The sequence below is a fragment of the Echinops telfairi genome, unplaced genomic scaffold (genome assembly GCF_000313985.2).
Source record: "Echinops telfairi isolate 266 unplaced genomic scaffold, ASM31398v2 ScPeMD7_5;HRSCAF=22, whole genome shotgun sequence".
NCBI lineage: Eukaryota > Metazoa > Chordata > Mammalia > Afrosoricida > Tenrecidae > Echinops > Echinops telfairi.
The window spans coordinates 13,284,443-13,301,574 of NW_022103901.1; the positions used below are offsets into that span (position 1 = coordinate 13,284,443).

The 17,132-nt window shown below is 54.2% G+C and overlaps 1 protein-coding gene across 1 annotated transcript; it reads right to left on the minus strand.

Moving 5' to 3' along the window:
- Positions 1 to 8,533: 8,533 nt before the first annotated feature.
- Positions 8,534 to 9,545, minus strand: CLDN3 (claudin 3). The gene has a single exon (XM_004705630.2). The coding sequence runs from the start codon at positions 9,543 to 9,545 to the stop codon at positions 8,883 to 8,885; it is 663 nt and encodes a 220-aa protein (XP_004705687.1). The 3' UTR covers positions 8,534 to 8,882.
- Positions 9,546 to 17,132: the final 7,587 nt, after the last annotated feature.

The window sequence follows — 17,132 nt, forward strand, 5'->3', positions numbered from 1 at the left end:
TGGGTTGGGATGGACTTATCTGGGAGGGACTTGGTTTGTGTTTTGGTTCTTCCAGAAACGTAAGACTCCAGTGGGGGAGGCAGACCATAAGCAACTCAACAGGTCAACATGCAAGCCCATCGCGTGAGGAAAGAGTAGGGGGCGGAGGGAAGCGGGTCCAACTGGGCAAGAAGAAGAGGTGAGGAGGGATAACCAGTTAGGCTCTGTTGCAGCTGTCCAGGGGAGACCTGATGGAAGGGATGATGTCAGGGTCATGGACATAACGAGAAGTAGCTAGGCTTGCCTCCTGGCTGCCCTGCTGCCGAGACAGATTTGCTTGTTCCCCTGGCAGCCAGGGAGCCCTGGTGACATAATGGTTATACGTTGGGCCACTCACCTCAAGGTCAGCATTTGGAGACCACCAGCTGCTCCTAGGGAGAAAGACAAGGCTTTCACCTCCCATAAAGAGCTACACTCTTGAAAAGCTGGGAGAAGAGGGCAGTTCTGTAGGGCGCCAGGGAGTCGGGATTGACTTGATGGCATGGGCGTTGGTTTGGTTTGGTCTTCTGGCAGCCCAAGGAAATGTCAACACTCTCCCCCCACGCTATGATTCAAACTTGTGCCCGTGCTCCTTTGAGGGGAGAGTGGTGTACGTTGCACATGCTGTCAGGAGGGCCCAGTCCCTGGGGAAGGACAGCATGCTTGGTAAAGCTGAGGGGCAGCAAAAATGAGGAAGGCCCTGGATGAGATGGGTGGACACAGGGGCTGCCACCATGGGCTCTGATGTAACACCTGTAAGGACGGCGAGGACCCGGTGGTGCTGGGTTCTGTTGTACACAGGGTCGCTGTGAGCCGGGGACCAACACAGCTGCAGCTTCCGACAATGACAATAATCACAACCGCTGGCACAGAACAATGTTCACGTTGGGCTGCTCACCGCAAGGCCAGCAGTTCAAAAACACCAGCTGCCGCATGGGAGAAAGATGAGGCTGGCTGTTTCCAGGTAGAGTTGCAGGGTGGGAAACCCCCAGGGGAAGTTCTGTTCTGTCCTATAGGGCCGCTGGGAGTCGGAGTGGTCTCCATGGCTGTGGGCCAAGGTGTCGGGTGCGGGGAGAAAGGAAAGAGGCGTCCATGAACTGCTGTACTTCTTCGACACTCGTGGAGTGTTTCACGCGAGCGAAAGCACTGTGGGTAGTGATGAAATCAAGGTGTGGTGAGTGTTTAAAAATAGTTGTATTGTATTTCATATATCATAGACTTTAATTGTTCAATTCTATCAAGAAGCTTCGTGTAGTCACCACCACCATCGATTTCAGAGCATTTTCTGCTTGTCCTCATTGTTAGCTTCCCATTCTTACCCCCATTCTCTCCTGCCACGCCCCCCCCCAGTGACTGTCTCTATAGGTCTGCCTATCCTGGGTTTCACACACGCACCCAAAATAAATAGAAAACAAAGTACAATGACCCCCCCCAACCATAACATTATGTTCGTTGCTACGTCATCACTGCCATTTTGCTGCTGTTATGAATCGGGTGACCCCTGGGAAAGGGTCATTTGACACCCCCCCAAAGGGGTCGCAACCCATAGGTTGAGAACCGCTGCTCTAAGACAAGAGTAGAATGGCTCCTTGGGATTTCCGAGACTGTGGCTCTTTAGGGGTGCAGACAGCCTCCTCTTTCTCCCGTAGGTGGGCTGGTGGATTCAAATTGCCAACCTTGTGGGTAGCCGCTCAGCCCGTCATACAGTCAGCTCCTTCCCTGCAATGAGTCTCTTGCACTCGGCCTCCCGCTGGGCCCTTGGTGATACAACTGGGCTTCCCGTTTTTTGTCACCCTTAAAGAAAAACAAACCTTATTTAATGTCGAGAAATCTGGGAAAGCTCATGTGTGCGGACGTTGGACCACAAAGAGGAAAGCCGGAGAAGAACGGGTGCATGTGGGTTGTGTTGGCCAAAGAATGGCGACTCCCTTGTGGGCTGACCGAAGAAGGAATTAACCCGTCTAAAAATGAGATGGAACCAGAAGGGTCCTGGGCTTTGGACATGCTGCCAGGAAAGATCAAAGGCGGGCCCGTGGGACGCTTGGTGGGAGGCAAGGAGGCTGGCCCTCAGGAAGGCGGATCGACACAGTGGCTGAGACAAGGGATTCCCAGGTTCCTGGTCCAAATGGGCAGCAGGCAGCGTTCTGTCAAACTCAGAATGGCACGGCCCGACAGCGATGACTGACAAGAGAAAGCTCATGGAGTGACGCATCGTTCCTGTTTTATAGAGCGGTTGTTTAGTCCGGTTACTTCTCCTTGGCCTGTGGGCTGTTAGGCTCTCTCGCATTGGTCTATACGGACTCTTTATAGCTAGTAGGTGCAGCGCCCTTTGTCTGTCGCATCAGATGCACAGTTTTTCTCCTGGTTTATTGCTTGTCTTTTGTTTATTTTTTCTACTGCAGTAGCAAAGGGCATACAATTGAAGAGGTGCGTCGAGCCAGGTCTGGGAGCGTCTCCGCCAGGGAGCTTCCATGTCCCCAAAGAGGGACGTTCTACAAGTCCATGAGCATGGATGCCTCGTAACAAACAGGCAGCTCGCGGCGGCGTTTCCATGTCCCCCCAAAAGTCACACCCTTGAGCATCGATGTCCATTACCAACCAGGAAGCCTGTGGCCCTTCCACATCCAGAGCCTGTCCGGAGGGCTCATCACATAGCCGCAAATGACTAAATCACAGTCCCTCAAATGACTAAATCACAGTCCCTCCCCCCTCCCGGGAGCCGGGCCTTTTTGGAGTATGGCCAGCCTCCGACCTAAGTCATCTCATTAGCATAACCCCTCAGGTCTGGCTCCATCGTAAGCCGCCTCCCTCACAGGGGAGGTTCTAAGGTTTGGGAGGTTTATCTCGCAGGAGTCCAGGACAAAGACCAATCTCTCTGGGTAAAATTAAGTTCTACTTACTTTTGACTTCAGCCACCTCCCTGTGAAGCCTTCCCAGACTGCCCCGCCCCATATGACCTCTGAACTCTCTAGCAGCCAACCTGGGATTCCTTGATATCACACACACACACACACACACACACACACACACACACACACGCGCGCGCACACGGCACACCCATTTCTTCTCCCCGCACCAGGTCTGGAACGTGGCCAGCATTCGCTCAGCATGGGGCACTCTGCTAGTGTGTCCCCCCCCAAAAAAAAACCTATGGTGGCCACCCAGTCCATCCCAACTCCAAGTGCAGAGTGGACAAAACTCTGTAGGGCTTTCCAGCCTGCGGCTTTGGGCTGCGGACTGCCAGGTCTTTTTTCCGAGATGTTTCTGGGTGCATCGAGCCACCCAGGGACTCCAGCTGGTTCCTGGCAGGGCCCAGGAGGGACCGAGGCCCAGTGTCGTAGCCTCTGTGAACCTGCGATGTGCTCTGGCCTGCCTTGAGGGGGGTTCACATGGGGGTCCAGTTCCCTGGGAGAATGTCACACCTCTTACCAGAGGGGGCAAGTGGCCAGCTCAGTGAGCACCCACAGCCAGGCTTCTCGGTCTCTCATCACCGACACCAGCAGAGCACGCTGGTCTTGGCATGAATGACCTCTGTGGACCCTGGTGGGGAGGGAGGAGGAAGGTACTGTCTGTTCTTCCAGGGCGGCCCAGACCTTGAGGGAGCCACAATAAACGCTGTGCTGGTTTGATAAAGCACTTGGCTTGTGGTCCCTAGCGGGAAGAAGAGGAAGAACAGGTGTGGCCAGACCAGGGTGCCCTGCGGCACCCAGCCCCCCGGGGCCTCTAGGGCTGTGGAGTTTGAAGAAGTCCGGGGAGCTTCTCATGACCCCTGCCAACTTCCGCAGGTCCCCAGGCTCCTGCCAGGCCCTGGTGGGTTGAGTATGCATTAATGATATGCTCGCTCGCATTTCTTGAGCTCCTCCAGGGACCGACATCCGTGTCTGGGGTTTCTTAGGCTGTCAGCCCACAAACGTTTTCCTGGCCCTCCTGCCTGGGCCGGGCTGGCCCGGGGCCAGGTGTTACAGACCGAGAGACGCTTAGGACAGGGGGCCATGATCTTAGGAGATGTGTCAAGAAATGAAGCAACAGTGGTACAGTGTCTTAGTGTGTGCTATAGTGGGGTGAGAACAGGCCAGGTGGGCGCCCAGGGAAGGGTGCCTGAGTTCAGCCTAGTGCAGGGCGGAGTGGGTGGGTGGGTGCGTGGTCAAGAAGAAAAATGAGGGTGGAAAAAACAACAACCCCCCAAACAAAAACCACGTTAGAGAGGCCCCGAGGGATCATCTTGTCCGAGAGATGGGGATAAGGCGCCAAGGGGACCAGCAGGGAGTGGCTGAGTAAGCAGATTGTCAAGGCCAGGTCTCCTCCCCACAACCCAGAACCCCCTCTACCTCAACACAGTTCACTTCTGCAGGTGGTAGAATACCTTCCCGGGCCCCCTCCCCCAGAGTCCCGCCACTTGGGGGCTGCAACTGTGGGTTCTACCACCTCTGCTCAGGCCCTAGACCCCGGACAGATCCTGAAGCCAGGCAAGAAGGTGTCTGGGGCGGGGATGGGGGTGTAGGGTGCAGTAAGATACCCACCCACCCCCTCCTTTATTCCAGAGGCCCCAGGGAAGTCAGGCTTGGAGAGACGCCAGAAATGGGAGAGTCAGCAGCCCCCAGCCCTGCTCGCCACCCTCACCCCCACCCCCACCCGCAGGAGTGGGCCTGCCTGCCTCTGCTGCATCCCTCTGGCTTGGAAAAGCTGGGCGAGAGACAGTGGACACGAGTCAGTGGGCAGCTCTGTAGAGGGTGGATGAGGAATGGTGTCCAGGCTGGTGGTAAATGAGTAGCCTGCTCCGACCTTCGCTGGGGCTTTATGGGACAGAGAGGCCACACTGCGCCCCTCAGCTCTGGCAGGGCCCAGCCTGACGCCCAGGCTCTGCTGGGCCAGACAGAGACCAGGAAGCACCGGGCAGCGGCAACTCCTTGGCCCCTGTCCTCTCAGTCCCCCTCCCCTCCCAGAACAGCCCAGCTCTGAGGGCTCTCACTCCTCTTCGACCCCTCCCTCACACCCCTTCCCTTCCCTCCATGGGTCACTGGCCCTGTACACAAAGGAGGCCTGGATAGGGTACTCCTTTCTCTGCCCCTCCCCCCAATAACCCCCTCACTGTGGCCGCCCCTCCCACCTCCTCCTGCTCTTGGGAACCCATCTCCCCAACTGCAAGTTCAACTTTGCACCTCCTGTCCCATTTCCCAGCAGGGGGGTTCTCGAAGGAAACCATGATAGAGAGGCCAGGGCGGGGAGAGGGCGTGGCGTGGGAGCGTAACCCAAGAAGCAGGACTTTTCCTGGAACCTTCCCTGGAATGACCTAAATTGGGTGCAGTGGCCATTCAGAGTCACCTATTTCCTCTTCCTGGGGACCGTTGGGTGACTCCATGCCAGCCAGTGTGCCTTATGGAGAAAGAGAAAGAGGCTCCTGCTAGGGTGACCCTGGGTGACGTCCTACGGGGACATCTGGCCACCACCAGGACCTTTCTTGAGCTTGGGAGGAGAGGGTGAGGTGGCAAGCATGGCCGGGACTTAGAAACAATTCCGAGTCTTGCCAACCCACAAACGCCTGCCCTGTGACCCGCGCCTGCGCTCAGGAGGCCGGCCTTGTCCCCGCAGTGCCTTTGTTTAGTTTTGATTCTTGCCGTGACCCTTACCTGGGCCTACTCGTTTTCTGTTGACGTTTGATTAATTTGGTCGTGGTTGACACTGCCCACGGCAAAACACACACCAGACCTGCAGTTTCAACCCGACCAGTTAGTGACATGCTGGCAGTCTTTGACCTGTGCCCCCCTTTCTCACCCTGCTTTTCCACGTTGTCCCTGACTCAGTCCCAGCCACTCGGTGCCCCAGAATCCTGTCTAATCTTACAAGTTGCTGTGAACTATTTGATCCCTTGTAGATGGCTTTGAAGAGTGCATAATGTTTAAAGCAGACATTAAAAAATTTATCAGTCAAGCTAAATTATTGTTTGGTTTTAAGAAGACTTCTGGATATATATATATATTTCTGGAATATATATAGTATATTATAATATTATATATAATATATATACACACACACATATATAATCAGGACTATAGTTTCAGGGGGTTTCATCTACCTTCCATGCCTCTGGAAAGTCTAGAGTTCACGCAAATTTGAAATTCTGTTCTGCATTTTCTTCCTTTTGATCAGGATTCTGCTAAGGAAGCCTTCATCAAAATGTTCAGTCAAAGCTCCCCCACCCCACCAAGCCCCCCATTTCCCTCCCATGAGATTCCCTCTTATCTCGCCTCCAAGTGAGAAGAAAGCTCCATCCAGTTCTTCTGGTCTTGTGGCAAAGGAGGCCTTTGTTGCTGAAGGCAGTTAGCCACACTTTCCATAGTCTCCTCCCCGCCTGGGCTCTCCTTCCACTGTTGTCCCAGGTGAGAATAGAAACCAATTGTTTAAAAAAAAAAGAAAGAAAAAGAAAAAGGACCCAATTGTTGTGCCTTGGATGGCTACTTGCAAGTTTTAAAGATCCCAAGCACTACGAAATAAACTAAGGCCGAACACATTACTGGGCCAATTAACTGGGGTGTCCCGTGGAAGTATGACCCCAAACCTCCAAGCCAAGGGACCAAATCCCCCAGAAACTTTGTTTTGGGAGGGTCATTGTTGTCAATATATGTACCGCACAACTTTCACCAATTCAACTTTTTACAGGTGTACAATTTATTTCTAATGGCATTTTTTTGGTGTACAATTTATTGACTCACTGAAAACCCCCCCAAAATAAAACCAACTCACTGCCAATAGTGACCTGATAGGACAGGGGTAGAACTGCCCCTGTGGGTTTCCAAGATTATAGCTGTCACGGGAGTCGAAAGGCCCGTCTTTCTCCCTCAGAGCGGCTGGTGGTTGTGAACTGCTGACCTTGTGGATGGGAGCCCAACGTGTAACCATAACCCCACCAGGGCTCCTGTTAATGTATTGACACCAATGGTAATAATGGCCTGCCCTTATCCATGCCATCGATATCCATTTCCCGAAAACATCTTGGGTGCACAGGTTATGTGCTCTTATTGACCTAATCCCCACTCACTTCCTGTCCGCTTCTCAGGCTAAGGCCATCAATGACCACCTCAAGCCTCTTAATCCCACGGCCACTCTTCAGGCCTCCTCTTCCTTCACCTCTCCTGTAGCCCTGGACACTGCTGCCCACCCACCCCCTCCTGCACACCCCTCTTTGCCTTGCCCTCTCTGTTTTGGCTTCTAGTGCCCTCCTCCACTCCCCTGGTTTCCGTTGCTCGGTCGCCTGCTGTCTGTTCCCCAGGGTTATCATCGCCCCTGACTCTCAGATCTCTTACATAAGCCCTCCCATTTCCGGGTCAAGAGCCATGGTGGCATCGTGGGTCATGTGCTGTGCTGTTATGAATCAGAACGGACCCCATGGGAGTGAGAGCTCTGAGTCATTCCCGGCCCCGGGTGCCCCAAAGGGCTTGTCCAGCTCTGTCTGTCCCAAAGGAACCCATCGTCTTCTCCACCCACCCGGGGTCCCCTGCGTTCCCTGATTCGGTCAGGGGCATCCTTACCCTGACAGTGACCTGAGGCAGAAAACTCAGTTTGACCCTGGATTCTTCCGCAGCTGGCTCCCCACCCTGCCTGGCTCAGTTCCTCAGCAGCCCCCAGCAGGCCCTCTCCTGCCTGGTTTCTGGCCACATGTCCATTGCTAGGCCCCGCTGGCTGGTTGGTGACCCTCGGTGTACCCCAGCTCCAGGAGAGGCTGTGTAAACATGACCAGGTACTTCTCTCCGGTGAGTCCCACCACAGCCTGAGCTAGAGTTCCTTGGGTCTCCCTGCCACTTTCGCTCTCCCTCTGGGATCCAGCCACCCGGAACTCTTACCCCCTGAGCACAGCTGAGCCGTGGCTCAGGCCCCTTTCTGCACAGCCACCCTTCTGGAGTCTTCTCCAACACCCAAGGACTCCCACTGGTCACCTCCTGCACAGAGCATCACACCCTACTTTGCGCCCCCAGCCCCCACCTCTTCTCTTTGCTTCCTGAGCGTCCCTCTCCCCTCTCCCCAAGGTGATCCGAGTCTGCCCAGCGCCATCTTGGGCGGTGAGTTCCACAACACAATGGCTCTTTCTGTGTGTGTGTGTGTTTACGGAGCCTGAAATTACAGTATTGGATGTGCTCCTGGGTATGCAGCTGCATTCTGGGAGAGAGATCGTTTTGATTGATCTGTGTTCCCATCGCTGCCACCCCAAGTGCTACCTCCTTAAGCAGTGGGTTCCTGACCCTGCCTCCCCCCACCTCCCTATGAGACAGCCTGCTTGAAGCGACCCCAGTCTGTCTGTGGGTCTGTCTATCTACTGCCCACTTTGGCTGTCAGGGCCCGGGGCCTCGGCGAGTCGCCAAGAGGCTTCTCCGAGGTCCGTTTACAACCGCACGGTTTCGATGCCTGTCCCCCGCCTACGGCTGGAGAGTCGTTGGAATGTGCGGCCCTGGGGGACACGCCGGGGACGCCCGCTCCACAGGGAGGTTGGACTCTTCGATTCTCAGGACAAGGAGGCGCTGGCCAAGTGCAAAACAAAAGGCTTTTATTGAAAAATATCAAGTAGCCCGGCTCAAGGTTGCCGATCCCAGACAGTCTGGGTGGTCACAGACTTCAGGGGCTCGGCTCCAGGGGTTGCGCAAGCAGCTGCGGTCCTCTCCCCAGCACCGTGTCCTACGGGGGCGAGGATTCCATGTCCGTGTGGGTTGGTTCCTTGGCCCCCAAATTCCACTCCTCGGGCGGCGGGCGGGTGTCGGCTAGGGACGCGGGATGTCCGGCCGGGCCCTTCCAGTCCGCAGGGGGCTGCCTAGCCTCCGGGGGCGGGGCGGTGGTCGGGGTCTGGCCGCAGCCCGGACTGGGTGGGCGCCTCCCCGTCAGACGTAGTCCTTGCGGTCGTAGAGGGTGCCGGTCGTGGTGGCGGGCCCGGTGGAGCGCGGCGCCGAGTAGAGGATCTTGGTGGGCGCGTACTTCTTGTCGCGCGGGGGACAGGTGCAGCAGAGAAGCGCGCCCCCCAGCAGCTGCAGCGCCGCTGCCGCCCAACCCACGTACAGGCCGGCGCCCATCTCGCGCTTCTGCGCCTCGGGCACCAAGGGGTTGTAAAAGTCCCGGATGATGGTGTTGGCCGACCAGGACACGGGCACGAGGGTGAGCAGGGCGGCCAGCAGGAAGAGCACGCCGGCCACGATGGTGATCTTGGCCTTGGCCGTGTCGTCCTGCACGCAGTTGGTGCACTGGGCGCCCACGAGCGCGACCAGGAGCCCGAAGGCGGCGAGCAGGATGGCGACGACGAGGAGCGCGCGCGCGGCCTGCAGGTCCTGCGGCAGCGCCAGCAGCGAGTCGTACATCTTGCACTGCATCTGCCCGGTGCTCTGGACCACGCAGTTCATCCACAGGCCCTCCCAGGTGATCTGCGCCGTGATGATGCTGTTGCCGATGAAGGCCGACACGCGCCACATGGGCAGCGCGCAGCACACGATGGTGCCCAGCCAGCCCAGCACGGCCAGCGCCGTGCCGGTGATCTCCAGGCCCATGGACATGGCTGCGGCGCCAAAGCCGGGTCCTCCGGGCGGCTCCGCGGGGCCGGACAACCAGGGGCCGCGGCCGGGACGGCGGCGGCGGCGGGCCGGCGGGCGGACGAGCGGACAGACGGGCGGACGGGCTCCCGGAGGGCGCGCGCTAACGGCTCGGCTCTGCACGCGGGCGCCGCGGCCGGGCGGGCACCTGTCGGTGGCTCTGGCTCTGTGGGCGGGCGGCGGCGACTGGGCTGGCCGCGCACTGGGGCCGGGGCGTCTTAGCTCGGTGCCCAGCGCTCGCCGGGGGCGGGAGGGGAGGGGCGGGGCCGCGCTGCCGAGCTGGGGACAGTGACGTGGCTCCCACCCTCTTCACCTGCCCGGGAGTGGCGCACGGCGCGGGGGTGGGGGTGGGGGGTGTTCGCTGGAGGGTGGGGCCTTAACTCTCCGCCCCTTGTCCGCATCCCCGCTGCCCGGGAAGCTTCAGGGATTTGAGGGTGCATTCCACAAATGGCTGACCCTCCCCCATGTGTGGCCCCGTTGGCACGGGCGGTTGGGGGTGCTGCCAGTTTCCCGGGGACTCGGCACGGACAGGGCCCCAAGTGGGCGTGGCTGCGCTGTTTTTCTGAGTTGGCGCCCGCCGGGAGCTGCGCACCTGCTCCAGGGTCCCAGGGCCTCGCTCGCAGCGTCAGCAAAGCAGCCTGATGCAGGCCCGGCCCTGGAGGTTCTGGGCGCCCAAGTCAGGGGCCGCCTGCAAAGACGCCCCGAGAACGCCAGAGGCCAGGGGATCTCCCCCTCCAGCTCGCTCCAGCCTCGCTGTTCACTCAATCTTTGTCCTGAGCTGGACGAAACCCTTCAGCTCCGCCCCCAGGTCCCCTCTCCCACCCCACCCCCAGAGACCCTCTCCTTATAGCCTGCGTCCGCCCTCCCTCTGACCCCCAGTCCGTGCCAGCGCCCACCCCAAGGAAGGGTTGACGAAAGAGTTTCCCTCCTGGTAAGCGGGCGAAGTCACCCTCACCATACCTTCAAGGCCATTGTTCCCAGCCCTGGATTGGCCCTCCCCCTGTGCTCAGCCCCCTGGCTCTCCAGTCCCCAAGGCCTTGGGGTTTCTGGTAGGGGCTGACCCTCTCCCTTCACCCCTCCCACCCTGAAATTTTCTCCCTTTGCCTCTCTTGTCTTCCCCCTCACTCCAATGCTGGGGCCTCCAATGTCCAACCCCCACCTCAGGGCCCCTTTCTCCCCCCAGGACACCCATGAGGCCAATTCCTCCTCCCTCCCCTGCAGCGTTTTCTCTCAGGTAGGCCTTTCCTGCCCATCCTGTTTAAGATCAACCCCAAAGGCCTTCTTTTTCCTGTTTGGTACTTGATGTTCCTTTAACATTTATCACTTTTTAATATACTCTGTTTTTCGTTCCTTATTTACTTTTTATTGTCACTCTCCTTGTTCTGGAATGTCAGCCCCTCAAGGGCAGGGACTTTGTTGGTTTTATTCACTGCCATGCCCCCAATGCCTCTTGCAGGCTGAGAACTCAAGAAGTATGTGATTTAGAGACTTGACTGACAAAAAGGCAGTCAATTCTCACATTTGGGCCACCCTGCCTTCCTGCACTGAATGGTGTGTGTGTGTGTGTGTGTGTACCCAGAGTTTTCTCTGGGCTGCACCCCACCTCTCAAACCACAGATATGAAACCTGTTTTCACAAGTGCCTGAACCAAGTATAAGGTCCACAGGCCAGAGGCCATGGAAACCAGGATCTTCCTTCTCTCAGGGACAAAGGTTTTGTGTAGGGCCTGATGGGGCTGGGCCGGGCTGGGGAGGATGGGGAGTGCCCGGCCAGAGGGCCCCAGCTGGCACTGGGTGGGGGTTACCCCAGAAGTTTCGGTAACCCAGGTCTGCTGGCTACTTGTTACCTGGTCAAGAGGGGTGGCTTTGGGTTAACAAAGAGGGACATTCCCACAAGGTGTGCCTAGACTCAGGTCTAGAGGCTGAAGTCAGAGAAGGGGCCCCACTGGGTTATGCCTGGCTTGGGTGCTGTAAGTTCTGTCTGTGTCTCTGCCTAGCTTCAACCCCGGGGAAAGTCACCTCTCTACACCGTCCTTTCCACCACTGTACAACGAGAAACACAGTGTGTGTGAGAGCCACCTCCAGCACTGTGGTCAGAATGGAGGTGACAGTAACCAGAAGACAGCAGGGCAGGCCGTACAACCTGCAGAGAGATTGTGTAGAGCGAAAGAATGAGGTTGGATAGGGGGTTCGATAAATAGACAGACAGAGCTCCACTCTCAGCTTCATCATCCATGAAAGGCGGGTGGGAGTGGGGAGCTTGGGTTTTGAAGCAAGCTGGCTTGCTCCAGAGCCTGGAGACTTGCTGGGAGACCAGTGCAAAAGTGGCAAACTGGACTGAGAGCTTTGTGCCCTGGGACCACTAGGTAGCACAAATGATTAAGTCTTGGACTACTAACAGAAGGTTGGCAGTTCACACCCACTGGGAGGCACCTCAGACAGGTCTAGCACACGACTTCCAAAAAAAAATCACAGCCTTAAAAGACCTACAGTGCGGTTGGTTCTACTCTGCACATCAGGGTGATCCATGAGTCAGAATCGAGTTGATGGCAATGGATGCGGTTCCTCATTGGGCTGCTAACCTCGACGTCGATAGTTCGAAACCACCATCTGCTCCGCATGACCATGCTTTCTATTCCCATAAAGAATTAAGTTCTCAAAAAAATAAAAGTATTAAATTCTCGGATTTTAAATTAAATTCCCTGCCCTTTAGGGTTGCTGAAAGTCCGAATGGCCTCAGTAGCAGGGAGTCTGGTATTTTGTGCTGAACAACAAGCGTGCCTTTTCCCGATGGAGCTGACAGACCTGTGGCAGATCGTGAGCTCAAGGCCAACTAGAGAGAACTGTTTGCCATGGGCCCCGGGGAGCTCTCAGAATGCTGGAAGTTTGAATAGGTAGAAGATCGGAATTGATATTTCTTCCATCCAATTGGCCAGTCAACACAGGACAAGATGTCAACCGCCATCGGTCCCTGGGAGAAGGCAACTCAACACGCCCATGAAGTGCCACTTTGCCCCTAGCCACTCACAGCGACCCTACGGGATGGAACAGAACTGCTCCCTGGGCGTTCCCAAGAGCAGACATCCTTCTCTCATGGAGGGGCTGGTGGGCTCGAACCACTCCCCTTCTGGTTAGTCACCGAATCCCTACTCACTGCATCACCAGGGCTCCTCACCCCTGGGAATGACTCTTACCAGGAACGTGGAAACAGCACGTGTCGGTGAGGTTGTGGGTAAGTTAGAACCCCCCAAGTAGTTGGTCGGGGTGTAACGGAGTGCAGGTGCTTGGGAAACGCGTGTGACAGGTCCTCAAAACGCTGCACACAATTACCGAGCTGTTGTTCAGGGTCGTCAGGTGAGCCCCAACTCACAGCGAGCCCACACGCAAAATCGAGCACTGCTTGGTTGTATGGCATCCTGCCCATCGCTGCTGTGGCTCGGTCCACTGTCACAGCCACCGTGTCAGTCCTTCTCATTGAGGGCCTCCCCCCTTTTTGCTGACCTTCGACTTTACCAAGGCCGGCGTCCTTTTCCAGGGACTGGTCTCTCCTGAGAACACGCATAGGAGGCCATTGAAAATACCCTGGGTTGGGTCAGGCACACCTTAGCCTTCAGAGCGACATCTTTGTTCTTTAACACCGACCACTGTAAAGAGGTCTTTTGCAGCAGATTTGTCCAATGAGGCCCATCATTCCCTTCCTGGGCTGCTGTTTCCATGGGCATCGCACCGATGGTGGATCCAAGTGAAACGCAATCCTTGACAATTTCAACGTTTTCTTCGTGTATCACTTGTTGCTGATCGGTCCAGCTGTGAGGGCTTCTTCACGTTGCAGCGTAATCCTTACTGAAGTCTGGAGTTTCTTCAATAAGTGTTACGAGCCCTCTTTGCCCTCAGCAAGCAAGGCTGTGCCATCTACATACTGCAAAGAGTTGGCAAGTCTTCCTCTGATCTTGCCGCCCCATTCTTCTTCATATAACCCAGCTAACCAGATTATATGTGCTCGCCATACAGGCTGTATCCGAGTAAGTGCAGTGAAAGGATGCAGTGTCGGGACTCCCAGACAGCACACCTTTCCTGTTTTTTTGTTTTTTGTTTTTAATCATTTTATGGGGGACTCGTGCAACTCTTATCATAATCCATGCACACATCCATTGTGTTGAGCACATTTGCACATTTGTTGCCATCATCATTCTCAAAACATTTGCCTTCCACTTGAGTCCTTGGTATCAGCTCCTCATTTCTACCCCCTTCCCCACACTGCCCCCACAAGAACCCTTGATAACTTATAAATTATTATTATTTTTTCATGTCTTACACTGTCTGATGTCTCCCTTTACCCACTTTTCTGTTGTCCAACCCACAGAGAGGGGGTTATATGTAGATCCTGGTAATCAGTTCCCCCTTTCTCCCCCACCTTCCCCTTCCCCTCCTGGTATCTCTACTCTCATGATTGGATCTTTCCTGGTTTTAAACCGCTCAGCATCCCCTTGTTCTGCACTAACAACCGTCTCTTGGTCTATGTATAGGTTCTGCGTGAGCACAATCAAGGGTGTGGAGTTCCCATTCTCCACAATGTTGTCTATAACCTATGATCATCGACACTGTCAAATGCCTTTGCAAACTCCCAGGAACGAGGCAAACATCTTCCCGGAATTCCCTGCTTTCAGCTTGCCTGCTTCCTGCACCTTTAATGTTTTGCCAATAGAATCCTTCAGTATTGCATATTGAGGCTTGGCTTTTTCTCCCCTTCAGTTCTTTCTGCTTGAGAAGTGCTGGGTGTGTTCTCACTCCAGGTATTTACATATTCCATGACAACCCTTCTGTTCAGCTTTTCTACATTCGTCTTCTCTTTGCTGTATTACTCTACACAGCTCATCTCGCCTCCAGTCATTAGGGTTCTGTATATAAAATCTGTTCTAAATTAAATGGAGGAGCCCTGGTGGCGTAGTGGTTACTCTCTAGGCTGTGATCTGCATGGTCAGCAGTTCAGAACCACCAGCAGCTCCGAGGGACCAAGGCTGGGCTTTCTGCTCCCGCAAACAGTTACAGTCTTGGGAACCTACAGTGGGGTCACTCTGAGTCAGCATGGACTCGACGGCAGAGAGAAACAAAATGTGGTGCATCCATCCAATGTCACAGGACTCTGGATAAAAAGGGATGAAGTGTTGACATGGACTATGACGTGGGTGAACCTGGAAAATATTATGCTAAGAATAAGAAGTTAGACACAAAAGGACACATATATGATTCCGTAGTTATGACCTGTGAGACCAGGCACCTCCATAGAGAAGAGGGAAAGAGAAATGGGCAGGGACTGCTAAGGCGTCTGGGGATTCTTCCAGAGCTGTGAAAACATTCTCAGACGAGTTACATGATGGTTATTCAACTCTATGACTGTGCTAAGAAGCGATCAATGGTGCAGTTTCAACCGGTCAACTGTATGGTATGTGAATTACAGCTCAATAAACTTGTTTTCAAAAAATTCACCATGGTGCCCGAGGCCTGCAGAGTGTGTGTGTGTGTGTGTAAATGTGTCATGGGGCGTGTGCGCCCCTGAGAGGGTGGGAACCAGGAGGGGATGGCGGTGGCCCTACATGGAGTGTGGGAACAGAGTGTGACTCAGAATCTCTGGGTACAGTGGACCTGACATATGCTTTGTCCTGGAGAGTGACCCAGGTACTCAGAGAAGAGTGGGTGGAGCCTTGGTGTCTATTTGTCAGGTCTAATTGATTGATGATGCTGCCAAAGGCCTCTATTTCCTTCATCTTTCTAGATGTTACCTTTCTGTAGCCACACCCACGTTGCTCCCCGCCCCAACCCCATCCTCGCCTCAGGCCACCACGAATCTGTTTTCCCATCGCTAGATTTTTGTCCTTTCGAGAACGTCATATAAATAGGATCGTGTAGAAGTGAAATTTTGGGGGATGGCTTTGTTCCCTTAGCCTGAATCCACGCGTGGTATTTCTGTGGTGTGGTCGTACAGATTTAAAGGTCCAAGGACATCCAGGTTGTTTCCAGTTGGGGGCGATTGCCAGTAAGGATGCTGTGAAGATTTGTACGTTGGTTTCTGGGGTGAAAATAAGTTTCCACGTCTCCAGGCTACAGATCCAGGCAGGCGACCGCTGGGTGGTCGTGTAGTGTGGTAGCATTGGTTTCATTTATTGGAAAATGCCCAGCGGTTCTCCAGCATGACCCTACCACGTCCTGGTCTGCGTTCTCTGCATCCTCACCAGCATTTGCAGGTGACACTGGTTGTACCCACGTACCTAAGCCGCTCTGAACGGTGTGTGGTGGACCCTCATTGTGGGCTTCGTTTGCGTTTTCTTTTTTTTTTTGTTTGCATTATCTTTTTAACGGTTGAGTTTGAAAAGTTCTTTATATGTTATCTATACAAAAGGCCTTGGAAAAGTTCGTGGAAAATGCATATTATGAAAATAACTGCGCAGGTTTAAAAAACCCTTTTTGTACTAAAATGAATTCATACTCGTTTTAACCTGTCTGAACAGAGACTCATTTGAGGCACTAAGGAGAAGACCGCCCCCTGCTTGAAAGAGCCCCCGTCAGACCAACATGGATTCTGCTAAAATCAAAGCAAGAACAAAATTCAAACGTATGGGGAAGCTGGGAGCAAGAATGGTGAGGTCATGGCTGCTTTGGGAAAATACCCCGCCAAAATCAGCAGCTTTCAAAAATCATATCAATGTGAATGAGGGGGGTTGCGGAGTAGAGACCCAAAGCCCATCTGTAGATAATTGGACAGAAGGGTCGTGGGGAGGAGATGGGCTAGTCAGGGTGCAGTGCAGCAGTGATGAAACATACAACTTTCCTCCAGTTCTTTAATGCTTCCCACCCACCCACTATCATGACCCCCAATTCTACCTTACAAATCCGGCTAGACCAGAGCATGTACACTGATGCAGATCAGAGCTGGAAACACAGGGAATCCAGGACAGATAAACTCCTCAGGACCAATATTGAGAGTATCGATACCAGGAGGGTATGGGGAAGGTAGGGGGGGAAAGGGGGAGCCGATCACAATGATCTACATATCACCCCCTCCCAGGGGGATGGACAACAGAAAAGAGGATGAAGGGAGACATTGGTCAGTGTAAGACATGAAAAAAACAATAATAATTTATAAATTCTCAAGGGTTCATGGGAGAGAGAGGGTGGGGGAGGGAGGGAAAAAAATGAGGAGCTGATACCAAGGCTCAAGTAGAAAGAAAATGTTTTAAACATGATGATGGTAGTAAATGTACAAATGTGCTGGGCACCACAGATGGATGTATGGATTGTAATAAGAGTTGTACAAGCCTCCAATAAAATGATTTAAAAAAATTAAAATTAAAAAAAAATGCACAGCTTCTAAATGGATAACTTGCTCTGAAATGAGAGATGCAGATCTGCCCAAATCAGGAGAATTGGTTTTTCGGGTTGGTTTTTTTTTTTAATGTATAAGAAGGAACTTTATATCAAGAAAGCAGCCTTGCCCAATGTAACTTGGGTCTGATGGTGTATTAGTCTAGGTCCTTTGGAGAAACAAATCCACAGC

Excerpts from the sequence above, each read along its gene's own strand:
- CLDN3 (XM_004705630.2), bottom strand. The coding sequence starts at position 9,545 with ATGTCCATGGGCCTGGAGATCACCGGCACGGCGCTGGCCGTGCTGGGC.